Source organism: Leptopilina heterotoma, unplaced genomic scaffold (genome assembly GCF_015476425.1).
Source record: "Leptopilina heterotoma isolate Lh14 unplaced genomic scaffold, ASM1547642v1 Lhet_180, whole genome shotgun sequence".
NCBI classification, from domain to species: domain Eukaryota; kingdom Metazoa; phylum Arthropoda; class Insecta; order Hymenoptera; family Figitidae; genus Leptopilina; species Leptopilina heterotoma.
In genome coordinates this window covers 2,248,944-2,269,251 of record NW_025110897.1, presented here as the reverse complement: position 1 = coordinate 2,269,251, position 20,308 = coordinate 2,248,944, and the positions used below count along the sequence as shown (strand labels likewise).

The 20,308-nt window shown below is 27.7% G+C and overlaps 1 protein-coding gene across 2 annotated transcripts in view; it reads left to right on the top strand.

Annotated features, from left to right (window-relative positions):
* LOC122500046 (zinc finger protein chinmo) overlaps positions 1–20,308 on the top strand; it is a 37,243-nt gene that overhangs the window by 7,471 nt on the left and 9,464 nt on the right. The window contains exons 1-3 of one of the 2 annotated variants that reach the window (XM_043608748.1): positions 1,508–1,879; positions 6,431–6,649; positions 16,133–16,353. In XM_043608748.1, coding sequence (XP_043464683.1) covers positions 6,532–6,649; positions 16,133–16,353 — 339 coding nt within the window. In that variant the 5' untranslated portion in view covers positions 1,508–1,879; positions 6,431–6,531. Of the gene's footprint in view, positions 1–1,507; positions 1,880–6,430; positions 6,650–16,132; positions 16,354–20,308 lie in introns of those variants that run through there. The other variant, XM_043608746.1, reaches the window with a different exon arrangement.

The following is a 20,308-nucleotide window of genomic DNA, read 5'->3' as shown; positions in this document are numbered from 1 at the left end:
TATAAGTTAACACTTTTAATGTATTTTAAGTGAATTTTCATTTATTGAGATTTGAAGATTTCACATTTATTTGTTTTTAAATTTAATTCCTTAAAATTGAGGAATTTAAGCGTAGTATACCTCTATCGGTTTCATTGTTTCAACCAAATGGGGTCAAAGGTTGCATGAATAACCTCAAAATTTATTTATTAGAATATTTATTTTACAGAATTTCATTATTAAGAATTTTCATTTCTTATAGAGTTACTACTGACCCACTATTTATTTTAAAGGAATATAAATTTTAAGAATTATATTAAATGTCAATCCGCGTAGTGAGTGGGGAAACTCGGAGTGGAAATTAATACGCTAATTAATCATTGAAAGGCTGATGATTTAGTGAAATTCACAAGCGTATACACGCTAATTGGAATCAGTGGTATACTTATCGCTTAGATTAAGTAATATTAAATCAAGATTCCCATTACAAATTAATGTCAACAAGGACACGTCACACGAACAGTTAAAGTTGCAATTCCTCAATATTCCTATCAAGAAGAGAATTGTTGTTGATTATTATCTAGTGATTCCTGAATTTGCGACGTTTGCAACCGACGCCATCACTATGACATCAGCTTGCGCATGTGCAAACCCAAATCTCTTGAAATTAGAAAAATACTCTTAACTCAATAATTCTGAGTATGAAAGTGTTTATAAAAGAACAATGTTTTACAATTTGAACTCGAACAGTTTTCCTTTGATTCAATAGTTTTCATGCCGTGTTTGACAGCGAGTTAATTTTTTCTCACAATCGGTGAATAGAGATTGTCAAATTGCAGGAAAAATAAAATAAAAATAGACACAAGCTGATTAAATTGAACCGAAAACATGCCATGCCATGCAAGAATGAAGTTGAGCGTCATAAAAGTTGAATAAAAAGATAAGTTAAATAATTTATAGACGCGATTCATTTATATTATTGTATATCATAGTCAAACAAGATATGTATTTGGGAAAGTTGAACTTTTCGTAAAATTTGAGCGTGTTATTGAATTGAAATGAAATAAAATGAAATGAAATAAAATGAAATAAAATTCATAGAGGAATAGAAAGAACAAAGAAGACCTTGTTCTTAGGCTTTTTGGACGGTGGACTGTAACTTGTATTTGGCGGCCCTGGCACGTGTTATGTTAGAAAAGCAAGAGAGACGGAAGACATTAGACAGTAAGGGGATAAGAATACTAGCGTGAGAGTTAAGTTAGGCGAGTCATGGGACATAGAACGTATGCTTAGCAAGATTCGGCAATCGTAGCCTTAGGCAATGCGGCCCCCTCCCTTTTCCGGCCCCCATTCTCTCTATCATTCACTCATCGAAAGAACTCCTTCTCTGGCCCTCTTCTCCCTACTACTCTGCGAATTCCTACAATTTCAACCAACCGCATTTGCATCAGCACTGATGACCCATATACACATTCTTTTTCAGTACGATTCATCTGACTTTTTCAGCTTTTAGATTTCGACTTTCGATTTCTGCGGTTGACACGTGTCGTGTCATGTAATCAGTCCTTGACGAGAAATCGCGTTCGACTAAGATTGTATAGTGGCTAAAATCAGTTTGTCCACCAACACTCATATTAATTCAACTCAACAATTCAATTCATAAATCCAAAAAATAAAAATCATAAATAAAACGTGCATCTTTTTAAATTTGCCGCTCTTGTTCGTTTCAAGGCTAATGAACATGAATGCCATAATACCAATTGAATATTTCCTCAATTTAACATTAGTGATTTCACTTTGTAAACAAAACAAACCAGAGTGTGAAATTTAAAAAAAAAACTTGCGGTGGCTTAAAATCTTATTCATGCAGGACATCCAAATTCGCGCAGTTCATTATACGGTACAGTGTTTTTATTTACTTCCTATTATTTATTTATCAATCAATCACTTTTACTTTTTAACTAATATTGAAAAGCGCTATAAGCATCGCAAATGGAAATAAATCATAATTCGATTTATTTAATGTCATGTAAATAAATATACTTTTGAAAGAAAGTGCCCATTTCTATACTAGAAGCTCTAAATTATAATTATTTTTAAATCGTAAGTAATCGTTAAAAAATCGAAATTTAAATAAATTACTCATAAAAAAACCTTTTCTTTTAATAACTTTTAATAACTAAATATTTTTTATATAATAACTTTCATTCTTAGAAAAATATTTTATCAGTTATATTTCTAACGAAAAAGTGTTGCAAGAAACAAGGCCCGTGCAGTATAGAAGTATAGTTTGATTACTGCGAGGCCAGTTTTTAAATGCCTTTCACACTTATTACAAAGCTTCTATAGTAGAAAAAGTACTATTTTCTTAATATTAATGAAAAAGATTGTTTAGTGCAATAACTATAATTATTATAAATTTACATGCAGTAGAGTAAATACCTACGTTAATGACCGGCACTTTGACCCCAATTACCTACGCACGAGTATTTATAACAATTTTTTACAAATAATTACCATTTAATAATTAATAATAAAATTTGACTAATATTTTTGTTTATATTGAACATACATGCAGTATATATATTTAACTTGTGTTTGGAAACGTTTTTTTCTAATTTTAAATAAAACTTCCGGTAACAAGGTCAATGACAATAACTTAGCAGCCGAGCTGACTTGGGAACATTTTACCTAATACAGTCGAGTCTCTCGTAACTGCAAGGTTATTCTATGACAGGCCCCTCTTATAAATGTCAACTGACGACGTCATAAATATTTGAAAACTTTTTCAAAACTTTTTCATTTTTCATTTTTCATCTACAAATTATAATAAATTGTTCAATAATGTTATTTACTAATACATTTAAATTAAATACAATTGATTTTTAATAAAATGTGTTATTTTTTATAAATATATTCAAATTTGTAACAATAGTAATAATAATAATATTTAAATTATAAATATTATTGTTTATAAAAAGAAATTAAATTTTCAAATTTTATTGATTTTAAATCAAAAGAAAACATTGAACATTTATCTTCGATATCATAATTATGTATCACAATAATAATAATAAAATACTCTAACTTTATAAATACGTATATTACCCAATGGGAAATAGCCATTAGTCTACCATTGGTGCATTAATGGCCCAATATTGGGAGCCATTGGTTTTCTCTAGGTTTATTATTGGCTCCCAATAGTGGACTACTAATGGTAAAATCGTGGGATGTCCACGCCGATGCCAATAATTGGCAACCATTATTGGCACATTATTGGCTGCCATTAAAAAACCAATAATAAAAAATAAAAATTTTTTATTAAATTTTATTAAATAATAAATTTATTTATTTAATAATTATTTTATTTATTATTATTATTATTATTATTATTATTTATTATTATTAAAAATATTAATTTTTTTAATTAATTATTTTATAGAAATGGTTATTATTTTCTATCACATCGAAATGTGAATAACCCTTTCGTTCAGAGTCTAAAAATTATTTACCTCACATCCATTAGTGCAAAAATAGGAGAGGACGGGCAGAATAAAATTCTACAAATATTCGTGAGAATGCTGACTCCTTATATACTTTACAAGTTTCATGTTAGTTGCGAGAGAGTTTGAAACAACACCTTCTACGGAGCGTTGAGCGAACTACATACTTACCGACCGACGCTGCAGAAATTATCATGTAGTAAGTATGTAGTTCGCTCAAAACCCCATAGGAGGTGTTGCTTAAAACTCTCTCGGAACTAACATGAAACTTGAAAAGTATATAAGGAGGCAGCATTCTCACGAATATTTGTAGAATTTTATTCTGCCCGTCCTCTCCTATTTTTGCACTTATGGATGTGAGGTAAATAATTTTTAGACTCTAAACGAAAGGGTTATTCACATTTCGATGTGATAGAAAATAATAACCATTTCTATAAAATAATTAATTAAAAAAATTAATATTTTTAATAATAATAAATAATAATAATAATAAATAAAATAATTATTAAATAAATAAATTTATTATTTAATAAAATTTAATAAAAAAATTTTTTTTATTATTGGTTTTTTAATGGCAGCCAATAATGTGCCAATAATGGTTTACCAATTATTGGCATCGGCGTGGACATCCCACGATTTTACCATTAGTGGTCCATTATTGGGTGCCAATAATGGGACAATAATGGAATAGTGGCTCCCATTATTGGGACATTAATGCACCAATGGTTTTTTTCCCATTGGGTATCTATGAATAAAAACTATTTTTAATGGATTACGGTGTTTTTTATTTTAAAATTTTTTTATAAAACAAAAAAATTATATATATGTTATATATATTATATATATTAATGAAGAAAAATAAAAAAAATAATACTAATTCAGATTTAGAGAGTATAAAATTCATTTAGTGTCCCGAAAGAAAGTTTTTATTTATAAGGGTGTTTGTTGCGTTTAAGCGAATTAATTATTTGCATTGACAAAAATGTTTGCTTTTCTAAAAAAAACATATATGTGGAAATGTAAAACTGTCAGCCTTATCTGCCTATAATTCGAGTCCGCGTCAAATTTATAAAGCAAATTGTAAGTGTCGGTATCATCACAAATAAGACTGTTCAGTTTCTGTAAAACACTTTTGAATTATTTATCGGGATCATTTATAAACTTACTTTGTGGAGAAAGAAAATATATTTTAAAATTCAGTTTTATTACACGTGTTTGGAATTATTTTTCTTATTTGTGTATGTGTCAAACAATTTCTTAATCGTTAACATAGTAATGATTCAATTTGTATATTATAACTTGGAGAGAAAATAATATTTCAAAAGTATTTCACTGAAAAGTTTGAAATTTTAATGCAAAGAAGAAGACGCTAGAAGGCAGTAAAGTACGAATAGATGCCCACTTCTTGATATTTCAGAGATGAATGAAGCTTGTTTTGGTCTATTATCACGGATTTTTTTTATTCATTGACATACAACTATTTTGTCAATTTCGACATCCAACCTGATAAATTCCTAAGTGCAAAACCATTCGTATTTTCATTTCGATTAATTGAGTACTGATCGCAACATTATTGTAGAAAAAGTCGTATCTATGGACTTGAAAATATCAATAATATTGTTGAATAAATTATTAAAATAAGGGCATTTATCCTCATTGTCATTGTATTCCACACATCAAAAAATTTTTATATTAATTTTTTCAAATAATATAAAAAATTCCAAATAATTTTAATTTACTGATAATACCCAGTGGGCGAATAAACATCCACGTTCGAGAAACGTTCCTAAAACGTTTAACGTAAATAATTTTATATACACCTACACGGAGAGAACAATCTACCTAAAATATATATAGTATACAATAGTATACTTTGTGCCCCTTCTGCATGAGGCACTGTTGTGCGCTTTGAGTAGAAAATCATACTCCAATAGCATGAGATCATCGCTTTTTAGGATGATATCTTGCAATTCAAGTAGGAGTAGGACAGTGCCCTGCGAAAAAACTAAAAAAAGTACAGACCATGTCCATGCTATTTTGTCTAGAATTTGTTTTCCGAATACTTTAAAGAATGGAAACATTTAATTAAAATAGAAATAACAAACTTGAGCTTTTCTACCGCTTTTAATCCACCACTGGTGCACCTATCCCCGCAGGCGGAAGCAAGATTGGGCAAGTAAAATACCTTAAGTATTTTACTCAGTTTTTTATGGTAATTTACAATGTATTTCAAAAGTTTTATACACAACTTTGTTCGGATAATAGATATTGCAATTATTTTCGTTTACATTTATGGATATATGATTGTTTTAAAATTATTTTGCACTATTAAATGGCATTTATGTCTTCTTTTAGGTATTTACATTAAAAATCATTTCTTTATTCTGAACTTTATTCCTGAACTAAATTATTTTACATGTGATCAATTATATAATTTGAAAGCTATTTTAAATTAATTTAAATTTTAATTTAATTTAAACTAATTTAAATGTTATTTTTTGACGCTCTCCGAAGAAAGGTACCTTAACATCTAGAATGATTTTCAGAGCCAGTGCAACTCGCACTTGTCCAATTTTTTATAATTATTATGAATTAAAACTTGAGGGAGAAAGTATACTGCGTTAAATAGCATTACGCGGCTACAAATAAAACTTTTGGCTCCGATTACAAGGGATGTGATACCCTACTTAATTTGTAATTTAAATTAAATTTATTAAAAAAATTAAAAAGAACACCTAAAACGTCAATGAAAATTAAATGTGAAAAAGATAATGATTTTAGTTAAAACACTTCTAATAAGTAAGAAAATGTTAGATTGTTATTTATTTTCATCGTGCAGTTATAGTAACGAAATGGCAGTTTACTATATTCGTAGAACCCATCGAATTATTTTACAAGATTTTCTTGCAGACCCTATTGTAATACAAAATATAATTTATTGTTTATAGTTGAAGAAGCGGTGGACAGCAGAAACAATCGGGAGGGAAAGTTTTTCTTGAAAGCAAACACTGACAGAGTTGGCGAGGAACTTGGATCTGGGGATAACATCATGGACTCACAACAACAATTTTGCCTTAAATGGAACAGTTTTGGCAATAACTTGGCAACGGCATTCTCAAATCTCTTCAAAAGTGAAAGCTTGACAGATGTCACTCTTTTTTGTGAAGGTAAGCCTGACTGCCTGATTTTTAATCTCTCACCCATTTCATTTTCCGCAAACATTCTCCAACTCATGTCCTTATTATTATACCACCTCTAATATTGTCTTTTCAACATGTACTTAATTATGTGACAAAAGTTGTATTCTTTAGAGCATGCAAGCCTTTCCTTGAGAGAAGGTTGCTAAAAAATAGTGCCTAACCTAACTTTTACAGGGGCCTATAAAATTTCTGCGCACGAATTTAGTTATTTGCAAGCTTTTTCAGGGGTATGAAAACTTTCTGTGAGCTTTCAGTGAAAATTTTCTGTAAACTTGCAATTGAGCCTTGCAATAACAGCTTAACAGCAGCTGCGGCTGCGCTTGGGCTGTCTTTCCCAATCGCAATATCTACTTCGAGTTGCGCGGTGGGACTAGATTCTCTCCTCTTCTACGCATCTCGAAGTAGATATTTCGGTTGGGATGAGAGGCAGCCCGAGCGTAGCTGCTGTTAAGCTGTTATTGCACGCTGCGCTCAATTCATCTTAAAAGAATTCAAGTAGTATCTGTTATTATAAAGAAAAGAAATTTAAATCTTTTAAAAAGATGTAAGTTATGAATTGAGCCTCCCAATTATAAATTCCAAATTCGAATGCGCTATTATCAATCAGGTATCAGTGACTAGCCGCATGTGCTTTGATTCTGAGACTGCATTTGTTTTTCTCTATTCGGTTTGATCCAAAAGTATAATCAGAGATAATCACTTTATTGTATAACGTTTTAGCCAAAGTGTAAATTACAAATTACAAAACACAAGCTATGAATGTCGTTAAATCTGAAACCTTCAACATTTTTTATTTGTTTACATTAATATGCACTTTAGATTTTCTAACCGTTAATATCAGAGAATCTGAACTTGACATTTTGAATATGAAAATAATATAAAATTCTTCACAACAAGGGGAATTTGTTTTTGTGTGACTACATCAGCGCCTTTATAGCGAGACGTCGAAACATTGTATAATATCCCACAAATGCATTACAGTTTGGCCCCCTGCCTGTAGTATATATTTAGATAGTTTACGAAACATACTTAAGTTCTTTGTATCCGCAAGCAGAAAGGCATGGTCATAATATTGCCTAGCAATATTGCCTCAGATTTCATGTTTTCTTTTCAATTTTGCTCCAACGTTATCTTGATCTGTATTATAGTGCCAAACTTACTATGCAATACTGTGTCAAGTTTCGTGCAACAGTACACGGAAGTTTTTCATGATATTTTTCTTAAATTCGACTTCTATAATCAACTTTCTTATAAGTAATTAAAAAAATCTAACATTTGTGTATTAATATTTTTAAGAAAAAAATATAATATTAATCGAAATCTTCTTTCATAATTAAATATAATATTAATTTAAGTATTTTTCAAACTTACTTTCATATTCTCTAATATAAATATTATGATTCATAGTATTCTTAATATATACATTGAAAAAACTTCCAGTCAAAGTGATTGAAACCTTCAGGAAAGACTCAAAATGTAATTCTGAAAAAATGTTCCTCTGACAAAAAATCGGTTTCCAGGTTCGTTTACCCACTAAAAATGTTTAACTATTAACATTATTTTTAGCGAGTAAACGATTCCTGAAACCGACTTTTTGGTAGAGGAAAAGTTTTTTCAGAATTACAGTTTGAGTTTTTCCTGAAGGTTTCAATTAATTTGGTCGAAAGTTTTTTTCAAGAATGTATTTTCTGCAGGGGTCTTTGTAATCAGCGACATTTTAGGTCCACCATAGTTTAATATTGCAATAAATTATTTATTTAAACAATCAAAGCAAATTCAACTTTATTTTTAGTGTTTTACGGAATTTAGGGATGAATCTAAAAAGTGACAAAAAATTCTTGTGCAAATTCGATTCGTTGAATAGTTCTGCTGCAGAGCGTAGTCACATATCGCAAGGGTTGGCAGCGGTCCTGATCAGACGAATAGCTCGCCTTGCCGATATAGTTAGGCATTTCTGCTTTCTCTCTTTGGTGCCTCAGCGTCACAATGAGGGACAGCAGCAACACTCTGCTTTGCATAGAAACAAGAGAATGATGCCGGTAATGCAGCGACACCGAACTTTTTTCAGTGTGGATGTAAGAAAAAGTTTTTTCTGTTCCATCCCTAACACACTCTTATCCTTAAAGATGTTCTTGATTATTTCAGAAATTTCGCCTCGTATCCTAGATTTGGAAAATGGTTCCTAACTTTTAGACGAACAAATTTTTTCCATATAGGGTCTTGGACCAGTATTCATCGAAGTCTGATTCATTTCCCACTTCCCTCAAATTTGTTTCAAAAAATTTCTTATTAATAAAAATGAACGTCGAAAGGGTTTCAAAGGAAAAAAAAACAAATATATAGAAACTTGTAATTTTTTTAATTTAAGGAATGTTTTTTATAAACATTACAGCAACCTTACATCATTTCGAAGTAAGCTTACAAAAATCACCGCCTTTACAATGTTGTATCAATCATTCTTTTGATTTTTGAAGCAATTTGTCATTTTAAGGTTGCAGGAATTTTTCTCGGAGAGCTTAAGCTCTCTTCTGCAACTAGCTTACACTAGACATTATAACACTTGGTCACACTGAGTAAATTAGTAGCTCATTAGTTAGTTTTTTGAAAACTGGAAAATATAAATATTAAGCCACGCCTCCGCAAGAGGTTCCAATGAGCTTTAAACGAGCCTTTAAACTATCTCTGTAACTGCGAGTGATGCAGGAAGGGAGGAAAGTGATTGTTTATATAGTCGTGTCTTTGCAGCACGTTTCTGCGCTCGCTCATGCTGCAAATTCACATTCGCATTAATTACATAACAACAAATACTTAATACTTGTTTTTTTGAGCCATTTTTTACATTATTTGTTTACCTAAATAACAAAAAATACTATTTTTTTGGAGACTTTCGAGTACATGTAAATGCATTCAAGAACTTGAACTTGAACTTGAACTGAGAAGGTATAATGTTTAAAATTACTCCATCGAGTTTCAAGCTTCTTGTATACTTCGATTCTTAATTTAAATGTAATAAAAAAGTAGTTGGCGCATAAAATCGCCTCAAATTTTGTTGCTCAGCACTAGACTTTTGACTCTGAAAAGAGCGTTTGTCCCACTGTGGAATGCTTCAAAGTGCGTAACTACTTGATAAATGCTTAGCATACTCGCTTTCCAAGTCTCTATAAAGAGAGCCATTTTGAAAATGATGATTTACTGAAAAGTCGACGTAAGAACGATTGAGACGATCGTCACCTCTCAGATTTAAAAGATGCATAATAAAAAATTGTGTAAAACAATTATGTTTTACTGACTATGAACTTACAAAACTATAAAATTTTCTAAAACTATCCCTGCCGAATGTTTTTTGTTATAAACTTCAGGCTTCGCACTCATCTACTAAAACCTATTATTTACTACTTTTTTTACGTTATGCACTGAGAAAAATAGATATTAAGCCTTATTATCTAGATATTAATGGTCAATATCTGTGACAGTGAACTATGTAAACTTCTTAGATGTTACAAGAATTCAATTATTTTTAAAAGCAATAAAAAATTCTTCCTGGAAATTCAATTATTTAAAAAAAATTTTGTAAAAATCTTCTTAAGAATTAAATTCTTTTCAGGAATAATAAAAATTTCTCAGGAATTCAATTATTTAAATTAGAATTTGCATAAAATTACTCGAAAAAAATAAATTATTTAAAAAATTTTATAAAATTTTTCGCAAAAATTAAATTATTTTTATAAATATTTAAATTCTTTGATGAATAATGAAATTCGTTGCAGGAATTGAATTTATTAGCAGGATTAGAAAGAACTAATTAACTAAATATTTTTGTTGAAAATTAGAAAAAATAACAAATCTGAAAAACGGTTTTAATGGAAAAATTTTAAATTAAAAATTTGGCCAATAGAATCCGTCACTAACACTTTACGGTACTTTATTTGACTAAAATTAACACTGTAAAACAGTTTTACAAGAAAGTAAAATTCTGTGATGACGAACAGGAAATTACCCAAAATCATGATTATTTTGTCCATTAACTTCGTAAATTTATGAAATATCAAATAGAAATAATATTTCAAGAGTAGATTTAATAGTTTCGGGAATATTTACGCTAGAAACTTTCGCCAATGACAAGAAAACTGCAAACGCCCTCTATAGTATCGTAAGAAGTTGTTTTCGTAACGAAGAAATTATCGATTGCGGAACGACTTCCGAGTTATTGTTTCATTCTGGCCGGCCCTCCCTTGTGTGATTTTTCGTTTTTTCACTATACATGTTAGTTGTATATATAATTGCAACGATAAACAGTAGAAAAGCTTTCCATCTTGTTTTAGTTGGTTGCCTTATTCATCAGTATTCTAACCATATTGTTTCGTCATTATAAAGAAAGAAAGAAAGAAAGAAGGAAGGAGAAGTACCTACACGAGTGGTATATGTATATTCGTGTAGTAATAGCATTGGAGAATGGCTGAGAGTTTTAAAAGACAAAGATCCACGATCCACGCTTCTTTGAAAGTATAGAACGGCCAATAAAAATCCACGAATTGACGGTCAATGCCCTGCCAAGGTCGTTGCAGAGTGTAAGTTTTTGTAGAGAACGAGAAGGGGCAAATCTCTAGGATTGCCTTCCTCCGTTCTTGGCCAATGGCCGACTAGAATCGAGGTCACATTCTGCACATGCCGATTATGCTGCAGAGAGGAGTCAAACTTGCTCAAAGTCAATGACACGGCGTAATAAAGATAAGAAAAAAATATGTTAAGAAGCGTAGAGTGGAAGAGAGATACGATACGAATTAGGAGAGAGCGAGAGAGCGAGAGAGAGGGACCGTATTATGAAACTTTACACGCGTAAGCATGCAAAGTGCAAACACACGTGTGATCGTACGTATAAATAAATGTTTAAAAATATTCGCAACCGCTATTTGCTTCTAGCTCTTTCTCTCAATTTAGAACCACCATTTAGAAAGCCTATTTTTTAAGTACAAAATGCACAATATATTCTCAATTCAGTGAGCCTCTTGGAAATTCAAATTAATTTCACTAAATATCGTCTTTCGATAAGCTCAACTTATTTTCAAATTAACTGTTTCATTTCTTCGGGCGACAAGTCTTTAAAAGTTTTCCCAGAAGAAAGTAAATCTTTATAAATTAGGATTTAATCAATAAGTTAGGCCAACTTGAAACAAGAGTTTAAGGGTCAACACATTTTTTGCTTAAAATATGCTTTAGAATCACATGAACAATAAGGATTCGAACCATTTTATTAGGTTCAATGATCAATTTTCCCGCAAAAGACAAAAAACTTGAAAGCTGGTCGTTGAACAGTAACAAAATAGAAAAAACAAAATAGATTTGTCACATCGACCAAAAAAAAAAAAAGAATTAGCAATCGATAGACGAACCACATCGTAGAATGTAGATTCGTAGTCGTAGGTAGTGAAATATAGTGAAATGTACAGTTTATGCATTGCAGATCAGAGGGAAAATAAAGGCTTCTAGGACATAGGAGCTAATTCAAAAATCAAAATACTTGTTGTGAATAAGCAAGAAGCAAATGTCTCGGCGTTTTCTAGCAAGACATTTAGGAGACGTTCGTGTTTGCAGTGTTTCTACTTATTTTTATTTATAGCTTTCCTTTAGCTTTATTTTTTGCTAATGAAAAGGGAGGGGCGAATAGATAAGAATAAATGGATGGATTTGTGGAGGCACCTAGAAACATAAGAAAGGAAACTTGTAGACGTTTTTAAACGTACAGAAGAATACAGAAAAATACGCATATATAGACGGATACAGTGTGATGGTGATGATTCATAAAGATGAAATGATATGCAGAATTAAGGCTTCTCATTAATATTTATTTTCAAATCTTATGTAGGAGAAACATTTCCTTGAAATGTAAGGGAGACTGGGTACAGTTCTAACAGTTTTTTGTTTTTTGACCGCATATTATATAATGGAATAGTCAATCCCGTATTGTCCGAGTCAACCCTCTCGCTATGCTAGTCCGCATCAACCAAGTTGTTACCATCAGTTGTCTATTGGATACAATGAATATTTTTTACAAAAATTTTATTTTTAAAAGTTCTCTAAATTATTGTCCTTCTTTACTAAAAAGTACACTGCCAGAAATCTCTATAAGACAGTAACTTTACAGTACAAACGTACTGTGAATTTACAGTTTTTGCTGTAACACCACATAAATGCAGGCTTCACAGTGCCCCTAAAAAGTATTTTAGGGGAAATAGGGGACTTTTATGGGACCATTAAAAATCGGTTAAATAAAGTAAAAATATCATTTATTTATACAGGGTTGCCACAAAAATTTAACTTTATTTTTCCCTCACTTTTCCCTCATTTCCAAACACAACTTTCACTTTTTCCCTCACCCTAAAGGATATTCTGATTCACTCTCAAAATTATTAGATCCTACTCAAAAAAATGTTCTATTCAATTTCTTTACAAATTTCTCCAAAAGTCAAATTATTCGAAAACATCAACAACTTCTTTTTTAAATAAATATTTCATCATTTTTTTCTTTTTTCATTCGAATTAAGATGTTCAAAAATTTTAAATTCCAACCTTTTCAAATTGAACAACTCACAAGAATATTATTATAAAACATAAAGAAATGGATCACTCCGAGTCGAAGATCCATTTCTTTATGTTTTATAATAATTAAAGATGACCGACTGACAAAATCATTATTTTAATAATATAAGAATATTGTTAACTGTAATTTCGTCAAATTATTTGTATCATTTCAATTCAATTAACATTTTCTAGAATTTTTAACTAAAATTCTACTTTAAATCAATAACATCAATTATTATTCAATTCAACTTTTTCAAAAAAAATTAATTCTACAGAATTATTAGTTAAAAGTATGAATAACAATAATTTAATTCTACGAGAAATCAATTATTTAAATACAAAAATAAATAATATCGAATGTTTCTTAGAATTTAATTTTTACGAAGAATTGTATTAACAACTTTTGAAAATATTTAATTTCTTTTAAGGAATTTAATTCAAATTTTAATGAAATTTATTATATTAAAGAATTTTATAACAATTTTAGAAAATAATTGAAAACTTTTTGAAGAATCTCATTAAATTTTTTAAAAATAATTGAATTCTTTAAAAGAATTTAAATAATAATTTTTGAAAACAATTGAATTCATGAGAAGAATTTTATTAAAATTTTTTAAAATAATTGACTTCTTGAGAAGAATTTTTGAAAAAATTTTGAAAATAATTTAATTCTTGAGAAGAATTTTTCCTATCTATTTATAAAGATAATTTAATTCTTGACGAGAATTTTTAAAAAATTTTGAAAATAATTTAATTTCTGCAAAGTATTTTATTACTTTTCAAAAGAATTGAATTCTTGAGATGAATTTTGATATTTATCGAAATAATTGAATTTTAGAAAATAATTTTATTAAAATTCCTCAGAATAATTGATTTTATGGGAAGACTTTATGCGATTTTGTTGTTTATCAAGCTAATTGAATTCTTCAGCAAAATTACTTAAAATTTATGAAAATAATTGATTTTCTGTGACGAATGAAATGTTATTTATGAAAATATTTGAATTATTGCAACGAATTTTATTGTTTTATTGAATAATTGAATGTTTTTTAAATTGAATTCTTTCCTCAAGTTTCAATAAAATTTTAAATAATAATTGCATTTTTCAAGGAATTTATTTAAAATTGTATTAAAAATATTTGAAATTCTGCGATGAAAATAATTGAATTTGTAAATAAAATTTTATTATTTATGAAACTAATTGAATCTTTTCGTAGAATTGTATCAAAAAGTTTTTTCTATAATTAAATCTGTTGATAAATTTTATGAAAATAGTAAATATTAAAAATTATTCAATTGCAAAAATCTTTTAAAAGTAATTGAACTTTTGCAAAGATTTTTATAAATTTTTGAAAATAATTGAATTTTTGGAGAAAAATTTTGCTATTTGTAAAGATAATTGAATTCTTGACGAGATATTCGGGAAAATTTTTTAAAATAATTTAGAGCTGTGCAAAATTCGAACCGAACCGAGTTTAGTTCGGTTTTGGGGCGCCGAAATGTCGAATGTCGAATATTCGACATTCGAACTAGGCTAACTCGAATGTCGGTTTTTCGACATTCGAACTAGGCGAAAAATTCAAACAGTTCGGTTCGAATTATTTTGCACAGCTCTAAAATAATTGAATTTCTTCGAAGAATTTTATTGCTTTTGAAAATAATTGAATTCTTGGGATGAATATTGTAATTTATGAAAATAATTAAAAAAAGGGAACTTTTAGGGAAATAGGGACAGACTGTGAAGCCTGTAAATGTAGTAAATTTACAAAAATGTTGTGTTTTTTTAATTTTTACAGTGCAGTAAATCTTATTAAAAATACAGCAAAAATTCATTCTATTTGAATGTTTTACAGCAAGAAAAATTGTATTTCTTATTTACAATAAATTGTTTGCGTCATCACATTATAAAACTCAAAGAATTTTACAGATATTCATTTTGTGATTTTAGCTGAGATTTTTTTACATTACAACTAGTTTTAATTGAATCCATCCGTAACTTTGTAGAAAATATGTTTTTGTATCTACAAAAAATTACCGAATGAAAAAATTTATTTTTACAATTTTTGAAGCATTTTCTTGAAAAAAAACATCGTTTTAAGGTTGAAAATACTGAAAAATTCCATTGTTATTCAATTTTTTTTACATGAAAATTCATCAAAAGTCTATTGCTGAAAAAATGGTTTCTGCACTCTCCAAATCTAATTTAGTCACTTCTGACTAATGAAATAGGATCAATTCCTTCATTACACTTGGAAAAAATGTACTTTATTCCAACAGCAGATTACTTAAGTCTATTATAAAATAAATATTTACTTGAATCGATTATTTTTTATTTAAAGCAAATAATTTATAATTATTCAAGTGAATTCAAGTAAATATTTATTTGATAACAGATAAGAAATCGGTTATTAGAATTAACAATTAAATAAAAACTCTGTTCAGTGTACCAAGATAGCACGTAATCTTGTAACAATCTTGAAATGTCCCACCAATAGGAAGCTTACGCCAAACTTACTGCAAAGTTTCCGTAAGCTTGCAGCTAAAAATTTTTTTTATGATATTAATGTAAACAATAAAATTTTTTGCTGTGCAGTTAGAGCAATCTTGCAGCCAGCTTAATGCAATATTTCGGTCAGCTTGTTGGTATAAATTCTATTTTATGATAATAAATAAATATTTTAATTGAAGTATAATAAAATTATTTGCAGCATTTTTAAGACAATCTTGCGGCAAGCATTAATTTTAAAATACCTTAAAGTTTTTCGCGTAGATTATGCATACTAAATTTTTTAAAAATAATTTACTTTCTTTCAGTATACTACTAGCTTGTTATAAAATATAATTGTTCAGTTAGAATTTGTTTATTTACAGGAATTACATTTAAGGCACACAAATTGATCCTAGCTGCCTGCAGTAAGCATTTTCAAGAACTGTTCGAGAGCATGCCGCCTTCTCCAGCAGGACTGATCGTGATACTGGATGGCACGAGTGCTCAAAATATGTCATCTCTTCTTGAGTTTATGTATCGAGGAGAAGTCCACGTATCCCAAGAGTCTCTAAGTTCGTTTTTGAAGGCCGCCGAGTGTTTGCAAGTAAGTCATTCAAAATCATCAGTAACAGTGGAAAACTAAAAGTTTAACAATTCTTTTATAGTATGTATATTATCTTGGATGCATTTCTCAATTGATATTACGTTTGATAATATAAATTATATTTAAAGCTTTGTAGCTCTTCTTGAGTAAACATTTGATGATACTATAGGATAAAAAACTTTCCTAATTTTTATGAAATTTGGTAAGTCAAATCCACAATTTATGTCCGTTTTATTAAAAAGTGAAAGTAAGTACCTATTTACGACGAAAGTAACTATGACGAAAACTAAAATCATTTCAGCCTCGATAGATTATAGTTATTTTGACGACTATTGTTAAAACTATGCTTGCTGTAAACATTAACAGTCTGTCCCCTATTTCCATAAAAGTCCCCTTTTTTAATTTTGGCCCCTAAACGTACCCTATTTTCAAAATTTCCCCTATTTTTTCGTCGCAGGAAATCCATTATTTTCAATAATTTTTAAGTAATTCTGCAAAACAATTCAATTATTTTGATAAATATCAAAATTCTTTTCAAGAATTCAATTATTGTAAAAAATTTTAATTAAATTCGTGGCAAAATTTCAATTATTTAAACAAAATTTAATAAAATACTTTGCACGAATTCAATTATTTTTATAAATTTTAATGAATATTTCGCCAAGAATTCAATTACTTTTATAAATAGCAAAATTTCAATTACGAATTCAATTATTTTCATCGCAGAATTTTAAATATTTTTAATACAATTTTAAATAAATTCCTTGAAAAATGCAATTATTATTTAAAATTTTATTGAAACTTGAGGAAAGAATTCAATTTTAAGAAACATTCAATTCTTCAATAAAACAGTAAAATTCGTTGCAATAATTCAAATATTTTCATAAATAACATTTAATTCGTCGCAGAAAATCAATTATTTTCAAAAATTTTTAAGTAATTTTGCAAAAAAATTCAATTAGCTTGATAAACACAGGCTTCGCACTCTTCTACTAAAAGCTATAACTATTTGCTACTTTTTTGATATGAGGCTACTTTTTGGCTACTTTTTTGAGCCTAATGCTACTAAAAGCTACTTTTCTGAACAAATAGTCAAATTTAGATTTTTAGTTTTCACATTTCCATTTAAAAACAGCGTTAAAAACTAAAATCGTTAATGAAAAACGACCGTCAATAAGATATTAGGAAATAATTTTACCGACATTTACTCTATCAATAGTGACTGATTATAAATTGTGTTTAGATTTTCTTGCAAATGATAACCTTTAAATTCCCTGTTTTTCCCGGTTTTATTTTCTCATCAAATTTAAATTTATTTGATTTCAAACATAAATAAATCTACAAATAGTTTCAAAAATTTGTATTAGATTTTGCATGAATAGTTAAATTGTTTTGACGAGTTTCTTTAAATTTTTTGCAAATAATGTTTTTTTAATAATTTTAATTAAAAATTTGAAAAATAATTGAAATAATTGAATTCTTTTGACAAATTTTAATCAAATTTTTAAAAATAATTGCATTTTTCGACGAATTTGATTAAAATTGTATTAAATATAATTCTATTTCTGCAGTGAGTTTTATTATTTATGAAAGTAATTGAATTATTGCGAGGATTTTATAAAAAAGTTTCAAATAATTGATTTTTTTTTAAAATCTAAATAAACTCTATTTTTAATAATTCAATTCCTATGAAATTTTCATTCTTTTAGAAAATAATTGAATATTCGTGTAAAATTTTGCCAACATTGTTTTTAAGTAATTGAATTCTTTTTGGAAATTTTATTAAAACAGTAGACATACAAATTATTGAATGAAGAAAAATTTTTGAATATAATTGAATTCTTGTGGTGAATATAAATGATTTTTTGTTATTTATAGAAATAATTGAACTTTTACAATGAATTTTATTAAAATTCCTGAAAGTGATTTAGTTTTGTCGAAGTTTTACTATTTATGAAAATAATTGAATGTATTGCGAATAAATTTTTAAAAATAAAATTATAATTATACGGTGACTAACTTCTTTTAATTATTTTCGAAAAATTTAAATAAAATTCTTTAAAAGAAGTAAATTATTTGTAATATAATGTAAAGAAATATCAATTACATAAAAAATTTTCAATTATTTGTTTATAAAAATTCAATTATCTTTAAATAACAGAATTAAAAAATCTTATTTTTCAAAATTTTCAAAAAAAACTTTGCGAAAATTTAATTTTATTAAAAAATTTGAAGTGTTTCTTTTTTTAAATTAACTAATAAAAATTTTAATTATTAATCTTCGCACTTAGAAACATGAATACATTAGAATGTGACTCCTTGTAAAATGTAATTATTTATCAATTATTAAATTAAAATACTTTGAAAATTCGATTTTTTAAAAAGTTTTTAATGAAATTCTTTAATTCTTTTTTTTTGTCACCGAGGCTACTATTTCCTACTTTTTTTTGTCGTCGAGGCTACTTTTTCCTACTTTTTTAAAACTCATAATGGAGTGCGAAGCCTGTAAACAACAAAATCGCATAAATTCTTTCCATAAAATCAATTATTCTGAGGAATTTTAATAAAATTCTTTTCCAAAATTCAATTATTTCGATAAATATCAAAATTCATCTCAAGAATTTAATTCTTTTGAAAAGTAATAAAATACTTTGCAGAAATTAAATTAGTTTCAAAATTTTTTAAAAATTCTCGTTAAGAATTAAATTATCTTTATAAATAGATAGGGAAATACTTCTCAAGAATTAAAGTATTGTCAAAATTTTTTCAAAAATTCTTCTGAAGAAGTCAATTATTTTCAAAAATTTTAATAATATTCTTCTCATGAATTCAATTGTTTTTAAAAATTATTATTTAAATTCTTCTCAAGAATTCAATTATATTAAAAAAATTTAATAAGATTCTTCAAAAAGTTTTCAATTATTTTCTAAAATTGTTATAAAATTCTTCAATATAATAAATTTCATTAAAATTTGAATTAAATTCCTTAAAAGAAATTAAATATTATCAAAAGTTGTTAATACAATTCTTCGTAAGAATGAAATTTTAAGAAACATTCAATATTATTTATTTTTGTATCTAAATAATTGATTTCTCGTAGAATTAAATTATTATTTTTCGTACTTTTAACTAACAATTCTGTAGAATTAATTTTTTTGAAAAAGTTTAATTGAATAATAATTGATGTTATTAATTTAAAGTTGAATTTTAGTTAAAAATTCTAGAAAATGTTAATTGAATTGAAATGATACAAATAATTTTGAAGAAATTACAGTAACAATAATTATTCTTATAATAATAAAATAGTGATTTTGTCAGTCGATCGTCTTTATGTTTTATAATATAATATTCTTATGAATTGTTCAATTTGAAATTTTTGAACAATTTAATTCCAATGAAACAAAATGATAAAATATTTATTTAAAAAAGAAGTTGTTGATGTTTTCGAATAATTTTACTTTTGAAGAAATTTGTAAATAAATGAAATATAAGATTTTTTCGAATATTTAATAATTTTGAGAGTGAATCAGAATATTCTTTAGTTTACAGTGAGGGAAAAAGTGAAAGTTGTGTTTGGAAATGAGGGAAAAGTGAGGGAAAAATAAAGTTAAATTTTTGTGGCAACCCTACTGTATAAATAAATTATATTTTTATCTTTATTTAACCAATTTTTATGGTTCCCTAAAAGTCCCCTATTTCCCCTAAAATACTTTTTAGGGGCACTGTGAAGCCTGTCATTAACCCTTAATTATTTAATTAACTAGAAACATTTTAGTAACAGCGGTTAAAGTTGATACAATGTACCACTGATAATCTATCACTCCATTTGTGAATTGGAGGCAAGTACTTTTATAATTTTATATTATTTCTAAAAACTTGTCTAAACAATTGAAATAGAATACCTAATTGAAAGTTTGGTTAATGTTTAAAATCATTAAATGAAACAAGTGAATAA